We start from the raw sequence: 23,377 nt of genomic DNA on the forward strand, positions 1-23,377 counted from the left end.
TTAAATGTATTAATTTATGTATAATATTATAAAAAATCCAGAAATATATCGATGAAATGAACATTTTAGTTCTAATACGATTCAACAGATGGCGTTTTATTTTTTACTTTATTGTAACATAGAACTAATCATACTTATTAGTTAGTATGTTTTTGTTTATAGTTTTTAATACGTTAGAATATTATGTTTAATAATATAATCACTTGGTATAATAATAATCAATCTATCTTATCTTATAGAACTCCTACTGCATTTCTAATATATGTGACAAGTTGACAACAGAGGGCGCTCTAAAATAAAGGAGTTCGAGTGTACCGTGTTGGCCTATATTCCATCCAGAAAATATATCAATGCAATCAACATTTTAATTCTAATATATGAAAACAGATGGCGTTTTATTTTTTAATTTATTATTGTAACAGAACTAATCATACCTACCGTACTTTACTATATAATATTGTTTTTATTCATAACTAGCTGTTGCCCGCGACTTCGTCTGCGTGGACTTTAGTTTATAGCGCGCGGTGTCAACAAAATTTGTGTCAAATTTAAAAACTTTTTAAACCCCTGGTAAGTGGTACCCCTCTTAGGGCCGCGCTACACCGGAATAGCAGCGCTGAAAGTGCTCGCCTCACCGCTGCCATTCCGGTGTAGCGCGGCCCTTAATTAATCAAAATACCCAAAAACAGCTGTGCAGTGTGCACATAATCTATACTAATATTATAAATGCGAAAGTATCTCTGTCTGTCTGTCTGTCAGTCTCGCTTTCACGCCAAACGCCAAAAGTATCTCTGTCTGTCTGTATGTCTGTCAGTCTCGCTTTCACGCCAACGCCAAATTTCCGAACCGATTGTAATGAAATTTTGTATATAGATAGTCTAAAGCCTGAGAAAGGACATAGGTTACTTTTTTACTGGAAAAAAGGGTTGTAAGGGGGTGAAAATGCGTAAATTTGTTCAAATTAAGTTAGTTCCAACAATTCATAATATATGGCGCCGTGCGTCTTCTACATCGCGCTGACGCTTGCTCAAAAGTCTTTCTATAAGACGTGGTATCATCTTACATTTAAGTTTCAATTATTTTCGATTGTTATATCTATTCCACGATATTAAATAACACAGTACTTTATCTGTGCAGTGACGTAACCTTAAATCTATCAATGATAAATAGTTTATGGGTAAAGTTGTGTAATTGGAGGGCTAAATAAGCTTTAAAATTTGACATAAAATATAAAGTTTAATATAAAAAAATGAAATACTTATTGTGTGCACACTGCACAGCTGTATTGATTTAAGGGGTACCAGGGTTTTTTTATAAAAGCTTTTGACACCAATTTTGTTGACATCGCGCGCTATAAACTGAAGTCCACGCGGACGAAGTCGCGGGCAACAGCTAGTACAAGTTATAAAAGATGCCTGATGCTCTCAGTAGCTCTGAAAACACGAACGTAGTAGTGGACGACATTACAGGCGCGGTCGCCAGCCTGAAATTTGGGGGAGGGGGTCACTCAGTAGTCCCTATACTATTTTTTTTATCTGCGCCCTCGGTCGGTTCTGGGTTCATAGCAGCTGTCTAAGGTCGGACAAAGTGGTTAGGGGATAGCTATAAATTTCCTTTTATTATTTAGCTAGATTTTAAGATTTTTCAATTTTACCTTAGATTTTGGGGGGGGTCATGTCCCCTGTGACCCCCCTTCGGACCGTGCCTGACGACACAAGACATTAAACATTCACTTTAATCTTAGCAGTCACGCTCTTTTTTGGAACGAAGTTCCTTATAATGTAATTTTATATTTTCCCAGCTTTAGGAGAGCTTTGGAAAATTGCTCGTGACCTATTTCTTAACTTAGAAATAATAAAGCAGTGATTTCGTGTCCTCTAGTGTAATTTGCTTGCAGTCCTGGGATTTTTCTCGATTGCGTAAAATTCTTTATTAGAAAGCGATTATTTAAAAAGAATTTCGGCAACGTTACTTAAAATAAAATGCAATATATACGACAACAGTACTGGTATCTGGTATATTTTTAAATTACTTAATTTAATTTTATTTCATGCTTTTTAAACTTGTGTTGGTTATAGTGCAGAATAATTTCTATCAACATCTTCATATTATATCCCAATACCATCTAGGAATGTCCTTTTCGATGAGGCCGTTAATAAGAGTCCAAACATGAAAGCTCCACTTTGGGTTCATATGGAGCTCGGCTTCTATAGAATCCAGGTGATGCTGCAGCTGTAATAGGCCCTCGCGTCTCCGTCCTGCGCGGAAGTAGGAACACGGTCGGGTTTTAGTGGGTACGGCTGCGGCCATTTACCATCTCTTCGGCCGTAGCAAGTCCCACATACCCCGGTGGTCCTTCCCCAACGCTACCGGGGATGCGTAATAGCATTTCCCGACAAAAAAAAAAAAAAAAAAGGTGATGCTGCAGCAACAGTATGCAAAAATTTATTGGTTATCTACGTGTTACTAGTTGTCGCAATTAAAATGAGCCCAAACACGAAACCATTGCTCTAAGTTGTTGAGGAGTTGGGTATCCTATTGATTACCAGGTGATTCTGCAGCACTCACAGGTCAACTTTCCATTAATGTGTAAATATTCATAAATATCACGAACTAGAATGTAATAAAGCCCACCAAACCACTGCAAGTTGCTAATCGGCCCTTCACGAACCAGATGAACCGCGATTTTTCAGCACAGAGCAGGCTGATGATGATGAACTATAGCTAAGAACACTCTCAATTAAGTCAGCTTTCAAACAAAAAAAAACTAGATCAAAATCGGTCCACCCGTTTGGATGCTACGATGCCACAGACAGATAGACAGACAGACACGTCAAACTTATAACACCCCTCTTTTTTGTCGGGGGTTAAAAAGTAACTCTGTCAAAAAACATGTTCTACAATACTTGTCAAAAATGTGTACCTAGGTCCTAGGTACACATTTTCAAATTTGCAATAATATTTAGGTGGTCTTCAGCGGTATCAGGCTGACGTTCCATGACAGTTCGAAAGGAACCAAAATAATCGGCCAAGTGCGAGTTGGACTCGCGCACGAAGGGTTCCGTACCAATTGAGCAAGATTAGGCTAAAAATTGTGTTTTTTATATCGGAGCCCCTCTTAAATAATAACTTTATTTTGTTTTTAGTATTTGTTGTTATAGCGGCCACAGATATACACAATCTGTGAAAATTTCAGAAGTCTAGCTAAAGCGGTTCTAGAGTTACATCCTGGAGACAGACGGACAGACGGACATACGGACAGACGGGCAGACATCGAAGTCTCAGTAATAGGGTCCTGTTTTTACCCTTTGGGTACGGAACCCTAAAAACAGTAATAGTATGGGAGTTACGTTTCTTTAGTTTTTATTATTCGTAGGTAAAAATTAACTTAATAATAAATTGTATTCTTCAATGACAGTGGTCAATTATACAATATAAAATCTTTATTCTTAAACAAATAGAAAAATAAATGCTACATTAAATGAATCTTAGGTCTTTTATGACAAATGAAAATATACTTTATATAAATTTAAAAATAATGAGAGAAATCACTAACGTCCAGATAGGCACTTTGAGTACAACACTGTGATCTGAAAGTTAAAGAAAATACAATCAGAAAAAATAATATTATCATTTGATTATTATAAATTATAAGGAGATTGAAAATCATATTATTGTTTTCGTAGAAGATGCCAGCAAATTGATTGGCTTTTGTACAAAATCTTTTATCGCCCATTTTGTGTATAGACTAAAGTCTGGATAAAGCAACATAATTTAACTTTCCCGGAACTCTATCTCTATACTATCACCAAATTATATTATGTTTATGTAGAGCTATATAATTATTATCAGGGTTAAAGCTTAAGGGTAACTTTTAGAAAGATAAATCGGTAATTTTTCGTATGAACTTAAACTGGCATCAAAAACGTACTGAATTCATACAGAAAAAGTATCAAAACTTACCCTCAATCACCATTTCATGGTCACCGTGGTCCGCTATCACAAAGTTCTGGCCGATCTGGATGTTGAGGTCAGCGAGGTCATCGCCCTCGTCCATGGGGACCTCTGGCGCCCGCAGTATCTGCTGTATCACATCCTTCTGGTATAGCGGCGCTATTGATGACTGGCACTGCAAGGTTTGTAAGCAGTTATATGACGTTATAAAATATTGTGTAACACGATAGTCGATAACTATTTTTTATAACAGAGTGTAACATACGCTACAACATGTCAAGAAATAAACGTGTCTTTTGTTATAGTTTGTTAAAAAAAGTTAGACAAAATGTTATCGTTTTATACGTGGGAGAGCCATGCTTCGGCACGAATGGGCCGGCTCGACCGGATAAATACCACGTTCTCACAGAAAACCGGCGTGAAACAGCGCTTGCGCTGTGTTTCGCCGAGTGAGTGAGTTTACCGGAGGCCCAATCCCCTAACCCCTACCCTATTCCCTTCCCTACCCTCAACTATTCCCTTCCCTTCCCTTCCCTACCCTTCCCTATTACCCTATTCCCTCTTAAAAGGCCGGCAACGCACTTGCAGCTCTTCTGATGCTGCGAGTGTCCATGGGCGACGGAAGTTGCTTTCCATCAGGTGACCCGTTTGCTCGTTTGCCCCCTTATTTCATGAAAAAAAATCTAACGTTATATAACTACTGTATGGGAGCACCTTTAGAGGAAATTATAGCTACATGACGCCCGCAACTCCGTTACGCCAAAAAATTTTATCACGCGGAAATCGTACATTTTTCCGGTATAAAAAGTAGCCTATGTCCTTTCCCGGGATTTAAACTATCTTCATACCGAATTTCAGCAAAATCGGTTCTGCAGTTTGGGCGTAATGATGTAGCAGACCGACTGACACACTTTCGCATTTAGAATATTAGAATCGGATGGTATACGCGAATTCGTGTTTGAAAGAAAATAAGAAAAGGAAAGGATTCTTAATGGGGTCCTGAAGATGATAGCGGAGCGAATTGACTCTGCACTCCTTCGCAGACTCACTGAGCTACATGTCAGGGTAGCAAGATGAGCTGATGAGCTGCATTGTGATTATTTGTTTAGTTCATAATTATTTTATTGTCAAAAATTATTTATAATATGGGCTTCTTTGTCTGAAAATAAATTTTATTTATTTATTTTATTTAACAATTATTGTTTTCGTGATAACGATACTAAAGTATAGATCTGAATTAACTGACGGCACAGTTACAGAATAGAACTATTTCCGTCGGATGTATGACTGCTGCAGGATTAAAGTCACATAATATTATTAAAGTATTAAATAGAGCTCAAATGTATGTTTTCGTGTTTCTGTCAATTATGGAACCCTCATTTGGAACATATAATAATATATAATATTATTATATGTTCCAAATATATAATACGTGGGAGAGCCATGCTTCGGCACGTATGGGCCGGCTCGACCGGAGAAATACCACGTTCTCACAGAAAACCGGCGTGAAACAGCGCTTGCGCTGTGTTTCGCTGAGTGAGTGAGTTTACCGGAGGCCCAATTCCCTTTCCTATCCTCCCCTATTCCTTTCCCTTCCCATCCCTACCCTCTCCTATTACCCTATTCCCTCTTAAAAGGCCGGCAACGCAACTGCAGCTCTTCTGATGCTGCGAGTGTCCATGGGCGACGGAAGTTGCTTTCCATCAGGTGACCCGTTTGCTCGTTTGCCCCCTTCTTTCATAAAAAAAAATTATTAACCTCCTTTACAACTTGTTATCACTCTAAGGGTCAATTCAGACCGCAACGCGACGCGTAGATGCATTTCTAAATTCGCGTTGCAGTCTGAATTGACCCTGAAACGTCTTGCAAACCCATGCAGGAAACTTACCTGTAATATAAGCCCATTCTTCTCAAAATGCTCAGGGGCTATCACGAAGCTGAGTTCCAGCGTCGTGTCTTGGGCGTCTGATCTCTCCCTGGACTGCCTCACCCAGGGTCCTCGTACGTACTCCTTGGGTGCAGGCCGGCCGTTCAGCTGCCAGGAGACCTGGGCCCTGGGCCGAGACCTGCCGGAGGAGCAGTTCACAGCCAGCAGCTCTCCGATCCGGTATTCCGGCTGGAGACCAGTTATGTGTGGACCACTTTTTGGGAGTACTGGAAATAACAGACAGCTGTTATAGGTATCTGTTTAGCTAAGAAGCCAACAAGGCTTTCAATCACATTATGCAATTTAGTTTTACCGCGGCAGTCCCTGAGTGCCACACGTATTTATTTTTAAATTTCAAACGTATCGCATTAAAGTTAGTTGGGAAAACTGTTTTCCAAGATTTTTTGCACATTTTTTCTGAAATCAATTTAAGATGAAACTAATAAGGTTTCTGAGATAATTGATTTAATTTTATATTTAAACCGGCAGTTTGGGTAAGTCAATAGCAGTATCTAGGTAGACACAATGGGTATTGTTACGAGTAGTAAAAGCTATTGGGTTAAGCTCTAGTTTCCTAAAGCGAAATTCTGTGTCGCTCCGTCTAACCGCGCACGACGTCTTAATATCCTATTTACTTTAGACTTAGCCTAGACGTGAGCCAATTCTTATGCCACAGTAAACTGTAAAATTTCTGCCAAAATCTGTCTTATAACAAGAATCTTTGTGATATAATATTCTACAACACCACAACTTTTATGAGTATTCTGTCGTTGATATTAATTTATTTAATAGTAGATGACGGCCGCAACTCCGTTGCACCAAAATTTGTTAATCTCGCGGGAACCGTACATTTTGTCCGGGATAAAAAGTATCCTATGTCCTTTCCCGGAACTCAAGGTACCTCCATGCCAAACTTCAGCAAAATCGGTAAAGTGGTTTGGGTGTGAAGAGTAACATACAGACACACTTTCACATCTATAATATCAGTATAGACCTTGGACATAATATAGGAAATAGTCCTTGGATTCCAAAGAGGGTTTTTCCTTTGTGTCTAAGAAACTCAGGAGGGAGTGGACTCTTCGAGTCCTATTCCATAAGAATTAAGACCCAATAAGCTCAGAAATTACAAAATAACTTCCAATTTATAAACATAGAAACTTCCTAAGACCCTATTCAAGTACCCAATTACCCATTATTGTTACAATTACTTTTTTTATGAAATAAAGGGGGCAAACGAGCAAACGGGTCACCTGATGGAAAGCAACTTCCGTCGCTCATGGACACTCGCAGCATCAAAAGAGCCGCAAGTGCGTTGCCGGCCTTTTAAAAGGGAACAGGGTAATAGGGGAGGGTAAGGAAGGAAAGGGAAGGGAATAGGGGAGAGTAGAGAAGGGAAGGGAAGGGAATAGGGGAGAGGGTTGGGAAGGGAATAGGGTAGGGGATTGGGCCTCCGGTAAACTCACTCACTCGGCGAAACACAGCGCAAGCGCTGTTTCACGCCAGTTTTCTGTGAGAACGTGGTATTTCTCCGGTCGAGCCCGCCCATTCGTGCCGAAGCATGGCTCTCCCACGTAAAATGAATTACATATGAATTACATAAATATACACCATGCATACTAAAGTATGCATGGTGTATATTTAGGTAATTCATAGGGCATGGGGTACAAAACATGTGGGCTGCACTGATTTAGATGAAATTTCGTATAGAGATGCTTTAAAGTCCGGGAAAGGACAGAGATTGTTCTATAATGCGGCAAAATGTACGACGCTCACTTTATATACAAATTCCTGCGTAACCGGGTTGTGGTCATCAACTAGTTGACTCTACCAATGGTTAAGACACGTACCACAACCACACGGGGGAGAGCGAGGGCGGTGTGCGCGCAGTGTCATTGCATCGACGCAACGTTGTGGTTGCGATGTGGTCGGTATTACACAAGTGGTCGACAACGACTGCAAAATGTGGTACGTGTGAATGGTCCAGTTCATTTACAATACGAAATATACGCCCGACCACGTGGGGTGGTTGTGGTTGTCGTGTGGTTGTGGTACGTGTAGGTTGGCCCCACTCACAATGTATATTGACGGCGCTCTCGTCATACGCTGTGACGAAGTACGGGGCTTCCCCGGACACCTCGCAGCGGTAGAGGCCGGCCGACTCGCGCCGAAGCGTCTCCAGTGCCACCACTGTACTGGATGACCGTGAGATCTGTAACATCGGTGACATGTGTTTCAATGTGGATCAAGGGCCCTTCCATGGGCATTTGCAGAGCGTTCAACTTGCGTTTGTATCGAATATCGATACAAACGAGTGTAAAAAACGTCTTGTGGATGGGCCCTAAAACGTTTTAACTTTAACCCGATTAAATAAATTATACTATACTGTACTCAGCGAAACATGGCGGTAGCGGTCATTGACTCCCTGTCAAAGACTTGCCATTTTCTATTTAAACAGCGATTGACAATGAAGTGTCAGATGTTGTCAATCGTGGCTTTGTATAGAAAATGAAGTTTTTGACAGGGAGTCAATGACCGCTATCGCCATGTTTCGCCGAGTACAGTATAGATATGGTTAGGAATTCATTGACATTTCATTGATTAAAGTCAGATCAGTAATCTGGGTTAGTACAAAGGCTAGCTTTAGGTCACGGGGATTATTAGGTAAATGCTAGGATACATTATATTTGCATGTGTACGTTAACTTAATTGCTAGGTGTTGTTTTCGGCTTACTTCCATAAGAGTTGATCCAATTTTGAAGGAAATTTTAATGGAAGCCGGTGTAAAGTAATTTGAGCTGCTTTAATTTAGGGAAACCGGTAAGGATTCCACGCGAAGTGTTTAGGCGAGCCGACTTCACGAAAAGGCTATCTTATAACAGAAGACAAAGCTAAAATGTAAAGCTAAGTCTGTTCCGGGATTACCGTTTTTTGAATTCAAACACAAAAGTTGGAAGATAGCCAATGAAACGATGTTTTACATTTAACTCTCCAACTTTTATGTAAAGCGTCCTTATGTTGGGACAATTTTGATACTACTTCCATATCCTTAGTAAATACGATAGAAGATGGCTTGAATAATAAAATGTAGGAGCAGACTCGGCAGGGAAACGTATTTTGGGAGCGAAATAAGTAAAAGCGTATAATATTTTCGGTGTAGACTATAATATTGCGCCATATGTAAGAGAGAATGAAACATTGCCGCTTAAGCTCACGAGATGTGTTCAGTTCAAAAATGTATTAATAAGACATTGTCTTAAGGTATAATAGAATACTGGAATAATCTTATATTCCTGTTCTGAGGGAATATAATACTAATACAATGATAGTTTGAGTGCTGAAAACAAAACAGTTATATTAAAGGTAAATAATAAAACAGTAAGGGCCTGTTTCACCACTTTCTTATAAAGTGCCGAATAGGTTATTCACAACTTTTTTGACAGATTCTCTATACTTGATCTGTCAAGTTAATTGGTGGTCCATAGCCTATTTGTCACTTATCAGGAAGTGGTGAAACAGGCCCTAAATCTCATTATTTTTAAAAGACGTTAAAAGATATTTCCCGCGGAAGATCCGCGACAACGAAGCTTGTTCGGAGCCTCTAAAGAGAGATTCTAACTACAGAGAGTTTATGTTACAGCTCACTGTAAAGACTTTATTGATGATGATGATGATGATGATGATGATGGTGATGGTGATGATAATGAAGATATTGTTATATTAGTTATATTAAGATTTTGACTGAAGCTTTGGATACATGCGCCAACTTTCTGTTCATAAGAAAATTAAATGAGTGAATACAAGTTAAGACGCTGAGCTTCTCGCCTAGGGCCTTTTGAAGTAATTAACTTGGAACTCATAAACTTTTTATCATTTAATCTTCAGGCTTTGAATGTTTGAGAGGCTATCTCAGAATCAATGATTTCAGAGATTAGTTCTAATTTAGTGAGGTTTTAATGAGATTTCAAAATTAGTGGTGGTTTATTTTGAAATGGATAATATTAACACAATATACGCTCGACCGTCAGTCTGGATTAGAGGTTGTATCTGTTGAGCATCAGATGTATTGAGTTGCTCTAAAGTAGTGTTGGTCTATTAGCTCTTAAATAGCATTAGCAATAATAATTAATTGTTAAATGCCTATTAGCAATCATGGGCGTACCCAGGTTCTGGGCCAGGGGGGGGCAAATCAGATTTTTGATAAGCTAGGTGTTTATAAATAATAAAAAATTAATAATTTTTAGTTGTATTGCAAACAAATGGCAAAAATTCGTTATTTTTATAGATGAAAGTACTAGATAATATACTTAGTAGGGACGTCAACATGATCCAGGGGGGGGGCAGCTGCCCCCCCCCTGCCCCCTCCCTCGGTACGCCCTTAGCAATAATTAAATTAATCGTACTTGCTAAATAATACGATTGCTAATATTATCGTGCGCAGCAACAGTCTGCAATCATGATAAAAATCACGTCCGCGCTGTTTCGCACCGCGGTGCTAACTGTTAATGAATTGCTATTTTTTACTCAATGCGATAATTCACGATGCCGCGTTTCTAGCAAATAGCAAAGCAATACTTAATACTTAGCATGCCGTGACATCAAAATTAGCATGTTAATGAAATTAATAGAAAATAGCATTAATTCCCATTACTACTCTAAAGGGTACAAAGTCTCTTTATAAAATTTATCTAATATAAAAAAATAAGTCGGGTTTTCCTTCCTGACGCTATAACTCCACAACGCACGAACCGATTTCCATGGTTTTGCATTCGTTGGAAAGGTCACGGGCTCCTTGAGGTCTATAGAAAAAAAAAATCTGAAAAAACTTCAAGAGAAATGCAGGAAAACAGGCAAATTCATTATATGGCAAAACAACTTTGCCGGGACAGCTAGTCAATTAATAATCTCTAAATAGTATAAAACAAAGTCGCTTTCCGCTGTCTGTATGTGTGTATGTATGCTTAGATCTTTAAAACTACTCAACGGATTTTGATGCGGTTTTTTTTAATAGATTGAGTGTTTCAATAGGAAGGTTTATATGTATAACATATGCATAATATGGTAGAGAAACACTGATAATTTTAGAGGTTTCTAATGTTATGTCGTAAATAAATTCATTTTTTTGCGTTTATATTGCAAACGCTGGCTAAACCCTACGAGATAGATCAAAATAATGTACTACAGTATTGTACACCTTAATAAGGTAAACAAAAAAGTCCGCGATGGTATATGTCTATTTCTTAGGGATAACTCACAATAGCCATTTTTGTTCTTTACTTTTTACGAAAAATAATGGCTTATTTACGAAGCGATTTTAACAATTTACAACATTAACCCTTATCCAAATAAACATATTTGGAAGCTAAGACATTAAATGTAGATTATAATTGTCTTTTACACTATACAATTTCGATCAATACTTTAGAAGTTTTCAAACGTATAAACTTACGCGGAATCAAAAAATATGTCGCGCGGCGGCGGCCGAGGGACATAGCGTTTACGGCGGAACCGGCCGGGGGCTCTCATAAGCTTCGGGCTTATGTTATTGTAGTAGATAGTGTATTTCGTCATTGTGTGGTTGTGCAGACGGTAACGCAGAGGAGCAACCACAGCGCTTTCTTTCAGATATTCATTGTTTCTGGTTCTTTGGTTTCTGAATTGTCGATAAAAATATATTTGACTTGGTTAGAAAAACGGACTTTTGTTTTTGCTTTGCGATTGGGTTATTTGTTGCTTTGTGGGTATTACTATACGATCATGCCTGGAAGACGTCGTCGTTCGAACATAGGTCGTAGTACAGTGAATGCCAAAAGAGCACGTTCAGCAAGAGATGAAGAATCGTCAACGGAACGTGAGACTCGCCTCAGCCAGAATAGTGATAGAAATCGGATACAGAGAGAAAGAGAATCGTCTGTAGAGCGTTAGGCTCGCCTCAGTCGGAAAAATGATAGAATTCGGATACAGAGAGAAAGAGAATCGTCTGTAGAGCATGAGGCTCGCCTCAGTCGGAAAAATGATAGAATTCGGATACAGAGAGAAAGAGAATCGTCTGTAGAGCGTGAGGTTCGCCTCAGCCAGAATAGTGATAGAAATCGAATACAGAGAGAAAGAGAATCGTCTGTAGAGCGTGAGGCTCGCCTCAGCCAGAATAGTGATAGAAATCGAATACAGAGAGAAAGAGAATCATCTGTAGAGCGTGAGGCTCGCCTCAGCCAGGATAGGGATAGGCATCGAATACACATAGCAACACCGAACAAAACGAACAACCAAACAGCCACAGACCCGAGAGAGTAACTAATTCATGGGTAAATAAAGAAAATTCTGCCATTTTTTGCGAAACTTTTATCGTTTACGCAGCACAATAGGAAAAATCACCCGATTTTGAAACATTCTTCATTGGTGCTCCGCTTCTATTGGTCTTAGCGTGATAATATATTATAGGCTATATCCTACTAATATTATAAAGGCGAAAGTTTGTTTGGATGTATGGATGTATGGATGTATGGATGTTTGTTACTCTTTCACGCAAAAACTACTGAACGGATTTTAATGAAACTTTACAATAATATAGCTTATACATCAGAATAACACATAGGCTACAATTTTAACCGACTTTCAAAATGGGGGAGGTGTTATGTTCGTTTTCTTATATTCAACGATTACTCCGCCGTATGTTACCCGATTTTTATATTCACAAAAGTGGTGATCTGATGAAGGATCCATAAGTAATCGAGGGAACTCCTCAAAACTTATAGGGAAACGTGTGGTGACTTCGGTTTCGTGAGAAGTATTCTAAGCATATGCTACCAACAAGTAAGATTTTGCACCGAGATATACCTGGTATACCGTGGTTCGGAAGGTGCTGAGAGAACTCCTGATTCTTTATAGATACAAGTTTGGGAGTTTCGGCGTTGTTTTAAGAACAGGAATCATATGCTACTATGCAAATTACATTCATCATCATCATCATCATCATCACTACCATATTATACCATTTCATAGTCTTTTAGATCGAGACTCGAGTTTGTCAAGCGATAATTAAAAAAAAATCTTTATTTTATTTCTAAAAATAGTTTGAAGACCTCTGTGGCTCAGTGGTGAGCGCGTTGGTAGCTCAAGCCGGAGGTTGCGGGTTCAAATCCCGCCGACGGAACAAAAAGTTTTCAAAGTTCCTGGGTCATGGATGTGTATTAAATATTTATTTTTTATTTATTTATTTCTTTTCTCTTATAATATACATAACAGTTATACACTTCCTGCAAAACTGCTTACGCAGTTTGACTGCAAGTTACAGTCTCTTTAATGTTTAAATATCTAAATACTTATTACTTATATTACTTACTTATATTATAATGATATGTGTATCATATAATAAAAATCTTAAATATATGTATAGTATAAAAGTATTAAATATATTTCCGTTGTCTGGTACCTGTAACACAAGTCCATCAGGTACTTACCACGGGGCCAGACTGACCCGGTGTGAAGCGTCCATAGATAAAAAAAATCTATACCTACCTAATATAATAACATTGAAGAGTATGTTTGTTTGAACGCGTCAATCTCAGGAACTACAGGTCCGATTTAAGAACTTATCTCAGTGTTAGATTGGTCATTTATCGAGTAAGATTATAGGCTATATTATATAATATATTATCACGCTAAGACTAATACGACCGAAGAAACTCAGGAAAATGCGGGAAAAACGGGGAAAATATTTTTTATGGGAAAATGTACGGTTTCTGTAAAATTCCTAATTTACGCGGGCGAAGCCGCGCGGGACATCTAGTTAAATATAAAGCCTTGTTTGTGACACGAATACCGACTGAAAGTAGTATAAGTTTCCGTCAAGAACATAATATTACCTGTATACAGTAAAGTAAAATAAAATTGGCCAAGTGCGAGTTGGACTCGCGCACGAAGTGTTCCGTACCGATACAGATCAAATATAGGCTCAAAATTGTGTTTTTTGTATCGCAGCCCCCATTAATTTTTTATTTTATTTTAATACTAGATGTCCCGCGCGGCTTCGCCCGCGTAAATTAGGAATTTTACAGAAACCGTACATTTTCCCATAAAAAATATTTTCCCCGTTTTTCCCGCATTTTCCTGAGTTTCTTCGGTCGTATTAGTCTTAGCGTGATAATATATTATATAATATAGCCTATAATCTTACTCGATAAATGACCAATCTAACACTGAGATAAGTTCTTAAATCGGACCTGTAGTTCCTGAGATTGACGCGTTCAAACAAACATACTCTTCAATGTTATTATATTAGGTAGGTATAGATTTTTTTTATCTATGGACGCTTCACACCGGGTCAGTCTGGCCCCGTGGTAAGTACCTGATGGACTTGTGTTACAGGTACCAGACAACGGAAATATATTTAATACTTTTATACTATACATATATTTAAGATTTTTATTATATGATACACATATCATTATAATATAAGTAAGTAATATAAGTAATAAGTATTTAGATATTTAAACATTAAAGAGACTGTAACTTGCAGTCAAACTGCGTAAGCAGTTTTGCAGGAAGTGTATAACTGTTATGTATATTATAAGAGAAAAGAAATAAATAAATAAAAAATAAATATTTAATACACATCCATGACCCAGGAACTTTGAAAACTTTTTGTTCCGTCGGCGGGATTTGAACCCGCAACCTCCGGCTTGAGCTACCAACGCGCTCACCACTGAGCCACAGAGGTCTTCAAACTATTTTTAGAAATAAAATAAAGATTTTTTTTTAATTATCGCTTGACAAACTCGAGTCTCGATCTAAAAGACTATGAAATGGTATAATATGGTAGTGATGATGATGATGATGATGATGAATGTAATTTGCATAGTAGCATATGATTCCTGTTCTTAAAACAACGCCGAAACTCCCAAACTTGTATCTATAAAGAATCAGGAGTTCTCTCAGCACCTTCCGAACCACGGTATACCAGGTATATCTCGGTGCAAAATCTTACTTGTTGGTAGCATATGCTTAGAATACTTCTCACGAAACCGAAGTCACCACACGTTTCCCTATAAGTTTTGAGGAGTTCCCTCGATTACTTATGGATCCTTCATCAGATCACCACTTTTGTGAATATAAAAATCGGGTAACATACGGCGGAGTAATCGTTGAATATAAGAAAACGAACATAACACCTCCCCCATTTTGAAAGTCGGTTAAAATTGTAGCCTATGTGTTATTCTGATGTATAAGCTATATTATTGTAAAGTTTCATTAAAATCCGTTCAGTAGTTTTTGCGTGAAAGAGTAACAAACATCCATACATCCATACATCCATACATCCAAACAAACTTTCGCCTTTATAATATTAGTAGGATATAGCCTATAATATATTATCACGCTAAGACCAATAGAAGCGGAGCACCAATGAAGAATGTTTCAAAATCGGGTGATTTTTCCTATTGTGCTGCGTAAACGATAAAAGTTTCGCAAAAAATGGCAGAATTTTCTTTATTTACCCATGAATTAGTTACTCTCTCGGGTCTGTGGCTGTTTGGTTGTTCGTTTTGTTCGGTGTTGCTATGTGTCTGTGCGGATGATTTTCTTGCTCTCTGTATTCGATGCCTATCCCTATCCTGGCTGAGGCGAGCCTCACGCTCTACAGATGATTCTCTTTCTCTCTGTATTCGATTTCTATCACTATTCTGGCTGAGGCGAGCCTCACGCTCTACAGACGATTCTCTTTCTCTCTGTATTCGATTTCTATCACTATTCTGGCTGAGGCGAACCTCACGCTCTACAGACGATTCTCTTTCTCTCTGTATCCGAATTCTATCATTTTTCCGACTGAGGCGAGCCTCATGCTCTACAGACGATTCTCTTTCTCTCTGTATCCGAATTCTATCATTTTTCCGACTGAGGCGAGCCTAACGCTCTACAGACGATTCTCTTTCTCTCTGTATCCGATTTCTATCACTATTCTGGCTGAGGCGAGTCTCACGTTCCGTTGACGATTCTTCATCTCTTGCTGAACGTGCTCTTTTGGCATTCACTGTACTACGACCTATGTTCGAACGACGACGTCTTCCAGGCATGATCGTATAGTAATACCCACAAAGCAACAAATAACCCAATCGCAAAGCAAAAACAAAAGTCCGTTTTTCTAACCAAGTCAAATATATTTTTATCGACAATTCAGAAACCAAAGAACCAGAAACAATGAATATCTGAAAGAAAGCGCTGTGGTTGCTCCTCTGCGTTACCGTCTGCACAACCACACAATGACGAAATACACTATCTACTACAATAACATAAGCCCGAAGCTTATGAGAGCCCCCGGCCGGTTCCGCCGTAAACGCTATGTCCCTCGGCCGCCGCCGCGCGACATATTTTTTGATTCCGCGTAAGTTTATACGTTTGAAAACTTCTAAAGTATTGATCGAAATTGTATAGTGTAAAAGACAATTATAATCTACATTTAATGTCTTAGCTTCCAAATATGTTTATTTGGATAAGGGTTAATGTTGTAAATTGTTAAAATCGCTTCGTAAATAAGCCATTATTTTTCGTAAAAAGTAAAGAACAAAAATGGCTATTGTGAGTTATCCCTAAGAAATAGACATATACCATCGCGGACTTTTTTGTTTACCTTATTAAGGTGTACAATACTGTAGTACATTATTTTGATCTATCTCGTAGGGTTTAGCCAGCGTTTGCAATATAAACGCAAAAAAATGAATTTATTTACGACATAACATTAGAAACCTCTAAAATTATCAGTGTTTCTCTACCATATTATGCATATGTTATACATATAAACCTTCCTATTGAAACACTCAATCTATTAAAAAAAACCGCATCAAAATCCGTTGAGTAGTTTTAAAGATCTAAGCATACATACACACATACAGACAGCGGAAAGCGACTTTGTTTTATACTATTTAGAGATTATTATTAAATATTAAAGTACCTACACATATAACAAAATAATGTGTCAAAAATTCAAGTGCCTGCCTCTTGCTATTATTGATATAGAGCCAAAAAGGCCAAAAAATCACGTTTGTTGTATGGTAGCCTTCCTTAAATATTAATTATATTTTGTTTTTAGTATTTGTTTTTATAGCGGCAACAGATATACATAATCTGTGAAAATTTGTACATAGATTGGTTCAAGCATCATAATATTAATACGCGAACGAAAAACTTTGTAACCCTTTTTACGAAAAATGGGGAAACGTAGGTGCATGAAATTTTGCACAGTTATAGTTTATATGGCGAAGGAGTGCATCGATATAATATTATTTTGAAATTATGCTTTTATCATACATTTTTTTAACAAATAAAACATTACACACACATGAGAAATGACAGATTTTTGAGTGACAAGCATAGAGATACGAATTATACTCTTTTATCTATGGTTGAAGTCTGTTGACAACAAGTTGACAAACTGAAAATGGATTATAGTTTTTTTTATTGAATCTAAGATACTATTAGACAATGCTTACACGGCCAGTCTGAGATCAGCTAAGTTCCAGAGACAAGAGTTGAAAAAAAAAATAGTCAATATTTTTTACAAAATATAAAAAAAATAGTCAATATTTTTTACAAAATATAGGTAGTAGTCCTAATGTCGTTGAAACTAAGGTCGAATTTCGACTATTGGGCGATCTCTAGTACACTTTAATTTGTCCATAGCTTATATGAAATATATTTATGGTTTTTAAATTACGCAACAAAAAATTTCTCGCGGTTCCATTTCTTGTTTTCCGGCCGTCCGGCCTCTCATAGAAAACAAGAAATGGATGGATGGATGGCAACACAAACGTCACTATAATCACTACGTAGTAAAACAAGGTTGTTTCCCACTGCCTGTCTCTATATATGCTTACTATAAAAGTTCGTAACGAATTTTGTTATTTTTAAAATATTATATATTATTCACGCGGGTGAAGCCGCGCGGGTCTTCTAGTATTAAATCGTGTAGTTTGTATGCATTGTAGTCGGTACATATATAATTGTTAACGCCGTGATATATGGTGCTACGTTTCTTCCCATTTGTCTGTAACTCCCAACAAAAGCTCATTCGTTATAATGTATGCAGCGCGGGGCCCTAACTCATAAACGCTAAACTTGAAATTGGTTTTCTCGTCATTATAACGTATTTGTGTGCAGCGCTATTGAGACTTGAGAGTAATCTTGAGCATCGTCGCGTCGCGTCGGGTGGAAATTTTAAATCTCTGAGCTACTTATGTAAAGAGCGTTCGAGGGCCCGGCGAAATTGGAGTACGACAGACGTTTTACAAAGATTTCTTATAAAATGTTGTCCGAAACTTCCTTGCACCGAAAGACGGTTAGAGTGCGGAAACTGTACATTTTTCCTGTCTTTTCTTTACGGCAAATATCATCCATATGGGCTCAGCTGTTTGATCATAAAGAGGTAATACAAAAACTTATATTTTAAACGCGAAAGTGTGCCTGTCTATGTATCTGTCTGTCTGTTACCTCTTCACGCCCAGTTGAACCGATTTTGCTCAAATTTGGTTTGGAGATACTTTGAGTTCCGGAAAAAAATTATATTTCCTTTACTTAGGATACTTTTTATGCCGGAAAAATGTACGGTTCCCACGCGATAAACGAATTTTGACACAACGGACTTGCGAGCGTCATTTTATCTAATATATTATAAAAATAAGTCGGGTTTTCCTTTCTGACGCTATAACACCAGAACGCACGAACCGATTTCCACGGTTTTGCATTCGTTGGAAAGGTCTCGGGCTCCGTGAGGTCTATAGAAAAAAAAATAAGAAAAAAACTTCAATAGAAAAGCAGGAAAACAGGGAAAATCATTTTATGGCAAAACAGCGTTTGCCGGGACAGCTAGTTTAAGTATAAAAACATCAAACGTGCACACAGCACCTGCACGTTTTCTCAGGATTACGATTCTACGTTCGGCAAAATTATTTTCATTCGGAAATACATCAATTCGGAAATATCATCGAATTAGCAATTTAGCATTTGATGGCACTGTTATACAACGGCGAACGACGCAGCATAATGCTAATATAGAGCTATAAATCCGATACTAATAAAGCCGTAACGTACGTCACGACAATAGGAACGATAGTTTGGAAATATTAAATCAGTCATGCGAGGTTGGATGTCGTAAAGTTATGTGATGGGGCCCCTCGCCGAGACAATTAGACACGACCCTGAAATGCTTACGACTTATTTCTGTCAAATTGAACAGTTAAAGCACTTTTCAACTGACTTCAAAAAGGAGGGTATCAATAATTCTACCTGTATGTATGAATTATTTCCAGAAATGTCCAATTTTCGTATATGTTAGTCTATATCAGCGTCTGAACAAATATGCCAAATTTCAAAAGTGTATGTATGTTTTTATGTTTGTGTTCGAATATCTCTGGAACTACATTTCCGGTGTATTTTTTTTGCAGTAGGTATTGTTTGAACAAGGCAATATAGCAAGTTCATCAAAATCGGTTCAGCGGTTTGAGCATGAAGCGGTAAAAGACTGGCAGACACACTTTCGAATTCATAATATTAGTATGGATAATCTTAGGAAGTTGATTTGTCTTCTTGAAAATGGATGGTGGAAATTAATTCATGCATTTGCTAGCACGTAACTATCGATAGAGTTATATTATATGATATTGAATACATTCAATTAATATGAATGTATTCAATATAATATAATAATGAAATATGAATTTCCACCAAGAAGTTACAGTACACTGTAACTGTGGAAATTCATATTTCACAGTAATAAATATACATTTTTCATGCACTTATTCCACTTTTATTAATTTCGTCTGTGACTATACACATGATGATTTTATCGAAACCGGTCGTGTGAAACATAACATAAATTAATAAAAGTGAAATAAGTGCATGAAAAGTGTTTATTATTATTATTATTGATAGAGTTGTCTTTGTTTCAGTAAGCAGATGGGTCAGTACTCAGTTCCGATCGATTACCATGTAACTGACAGCGGGACTTTCACACATACATGAAAACATAATGTTTACAAAGCATTGTAATTTGTAAGCCTTTAATACTAGCCCCCATATGCCCCAAGCAGGCACGGTCCGAAGGGGGGTGGGGACATGACCCCAGGGCAGTTCAAATGCTACTCACATCAACCATGACCCCCGTCATGGGGAAGTAGCTGATAGTCTCGGTGTTGGAGGGCACGTAGCGGTAGAACTCCTGGCCATCCTTGTACCACTTCACGGAGTACAGCTCCTCCCCCTCCAGGTCGTATTGGCAGCCCAGCAGCGCCGACCCACCTTCAGCCGCGTGGCCGGGGACTTGCAGGTCCACTATGCGTATGCTCTCAGCTGGAAAATAAGTTACTTTTCTGGTTACGTGGCATAAAGTGACATTAGCCTAACACATTTGGTATTTTGTTTGATTTTTTGTCGTTCGCGATCGCTTCCCGCGAGGATCGGAAAGCCACCTTTAAGTGTCACACTAGGCCGAAGTTACGCGGCGTAAATTCCGCACGATTACGCCCGCAATGTGTTTTAAATTACCGATGACACACAGCACACTATTCCGTCGCGTTCCGTCCGTATATTGTATGCGTTTACTTTGACATTGCGGACGTAATCATGGGGAATGGGGATTGTCCATTTTTTTTTAATTTTGCTCATTACAAAAACATTTCGAGGAATAAGGTCAGTGATCGTTTTTCTGTATATAAACGAAAAAAATACCCATTAGTTACTTATATTTTTTAAAAAAATATGTTTAACCTTTGTTTGACCTTCAATGGCGTTAAATTAGCAATAAATTCGACCAACATCACGTTTCGAACTTTTGGTAAGCTTCTCGTATCAGCTTTCACATAATGAGAACTTGCATTTGACGAACCAGCCATTATAAATAAGATTGAAAGGAAATTTAAAACATACTAGTCAGAGGTCAATTGTCCGCCGATGATGACGTCAGAGCGAAACTTTAAAAATTTATTGAGAAAAAACTAGCCAATGAATTTCAAAATTATTTAATTTATATTCTTAAAATACCCTATTTTAACGAAAAAAATAAAATAAAAAGTACATGTGATTTTTTTGGACAATGCCCTACGCCGCGTAACTTCGGCCTAGTGTGTTTAGACACTTATCGTCATTTTTGGTGCCATAGAATAGAATGGTATTTATTTACTACCAAGAAATTTGTGACAGGGCCGTATAGTAATTATCTTGGCACAAATGGACCAAAAACATAATATATACTTCACTGAAATGAGCGTGAAACGCAACTGTGTCGTTATACAATTGTGTCATTGTTTATATCATAGACTTATTTATATAGTAATACTGTCGTATTGCCCAAGCTAGGCCAATGTTACACTATCCATTGTGCTGGATTGTCGATCGCTGGTAGAGTTGTGGTAGGTTCTGCCGTTAGTGGGGATTGGAGCACCATGGGGTTTTAGTGGGTAGATCCTACTGGGGAGTCCCACAAACCCCGGCCGATCGCTCCAATGTGGCGTGTTAAGCGTTTCCTCATTTTGTTTACAATTGTCTCAAATTGGATCTAATCTATGAATAGCGTAGTGATCTAGTCCCTACTGTTTAATCGATTGGTACAGTGATGTCATTGTTTTGTTTGGAAGCTCTTTGGCTCGGCATTGTATCATCCTAGATAATCACCTTAGAAGTTTAATTAGGTTACTCATTAGTTTATTTGATTTTACGAATAAAAATACAGCGTATAAACACTGCGATAATATATTTTTACTAGTAAGTAGATGACGCCCCCGACTACTCAAACTATATATCCATACCAAACTTCAAAATCAGTTTAGCGGCTTAGGTAGGGTTGCTCCAGAGGCGTGGTTAAAGTTAAGGGTCAAAGTTATGGTTATAGTTAAGGCTAATTTAACTTTAACCTTAACTTTGACCACAGAATTTGACTGAAGACGTTGCTGGTCCGACAAGGCTTTATAAGAACGTGGGCGGCGGTGCTGCTGGTAAAGGAGAACTGACAAAAATGGCGTTTTTGTATGATGACAGCGTTAGTTTCTTTTTCGCCACGTGCATTTAAAGCCTTGTCGAGCTCTATGGTTATGGTTAAATATGGTGTCTAGATGGCGTCCATTTTTAACTTTAACCAAAGATTTGACATTTTGCATTGTAGTTATAGTTATAGTTAAAGTTAGTTGGTGCAATCCACCCTTAGGCGTTAAGAGGTAACAGACAGACAGACAGACAGAAACACTTTCGCATTTATATTATTAGGATGGTTAGCACGTAGCACAGGATTACTAAATACTTCCACTTTCCACCAATGGATTACCATTACCAAACTATTAAGTTTTCACATACGTCTATGAGTTTTCATTGATACTAGAGTTCGCGCTGCGGCGTGTCGACTGACGCGGACGCCACATTCGCAGTGCAGTCGGAAGCGACCTTAACCTTTTCAAACGCGACAAACGATATTGGAATGTTCAATTAAAAAGTGTTATACTTATAGTAAAATTAAAATTCCACAACAATAATTGTGTCCGTAAAGGTGCAAAGTTATAAATTAGAAGTAATTTAGTTAAGCAAAACATACCAGTTTCAGTTTTGACGTTATGGCCGGTTTATAATTATTATTACAATCCAGTGATCCAATGCAGCGATGGATTACTATTGATAATCTAATTGGGCACTGGAATGCACACGAATCCCTCTGGAATGCATTTTTGCAAAAAAGCGCTGGATTACATCATTGCATTGGATTAATATAAACCGACCATTATCAAAGAGAATAAAATCACTACGTGACCATTATTGCGAAAATTTGGATGACAAGATGTTTGTAAGTTCGTATGGGAAGTTGTTATGCTAAGTGCACATAAATACATACCTTGCTGCCATAGAATTAAGGTTAATGTCAGTATGCCGTACATCTCCGGAGTTTCGCTGTCACTTCAAATGTTTACACTTATGCACATTTCACACAATTTTATTACATCATTCGATCGATTCTTAATCGATTCAATCGAGTTAAAATTTTAACACAATAATTTGAATCCCATGTTTGCCGAACAGCCGACATAAATAGGGCAGCGATTTCTGGCGACGATTCTATATTTAAAACTTATTGCGAGCGTTGGCGCATGCGCGCGCCGGCCGTTCTCCATGTGCGAACTTTTGACTTTAATTTATGCACCCAAATTACTCATGTGTTTGATGAATAACCGCGGAATTATAAAATCAGTTAGACTATTTAATTTAAAAAAGTACTTTTATCTTCACTATTAGTTATTTACACAGATGATACGCGAATCAATTACGCCTGGACCAGACTAGACTGGACTTAACGGACTAGACGTTCTGGCGGAGCTGTTGAATGATTTGTTTTGTAGTCAAAGTAGGGGTGGGGACTACCCATTCGCTTGTTTTGATTGGCATCAGTAAGCTACGTATTTTTTTATACGAATGTAAAACTTTATTGCAATCATTTCATGATTTCACAATATTATATTTTTTATAATTGAAAAT

At 38.0% G+C, this 23,377-nt stretch overlaps 1 protein-coding gene across 1 annotated transcript; it reads right to left on the minus strand.

Moving 5' to 3' along the window:
* Positions 1-3,477: 3,477 nt before the first annotated feature.
* On the minus strand, positions 3,478-23,148 carry LOC121738872. The gene is made up of 6 exons (XM_042131137.1): positions 22,740-23,148; positions 20,013-20,215; positions 7,955-8,090; positions 5,843-6,108; positions 3,964-4,129; positions 3,478-3,590 (listed from the first exon to the last, which is right to left on the minus strand). The coding sequence occupies exons 1-6, from the start codon at positions 22,780-22,782 to the stop codon at positions 3,520-3,522; spliced, it is 885 nt and encodes a 294-aa protein (XP_041987071.1). The 5' UTR covers positions 22,783-23,148; the 3' UTR covers positions 3,478-3,519.
* Between the last annotated feature and the right edge of the window lie 229 nt (positions 23,149-23,377).

The sequence above is a fragment of the Aricia agestis genome, chromosome 2 (assembly GCF_905147365.1).
Source record: "Aricia agestis chromosome 2, ilAriAges1.1, whole genome shotgun sequence".
In the NCBI taxonomy this organism is placed as follows: Eukaryota; Metazoa; Arthropoda; class Insecta; order Lepidoptera; family Lycaenidae; genus Aricia; species Aricia agestis.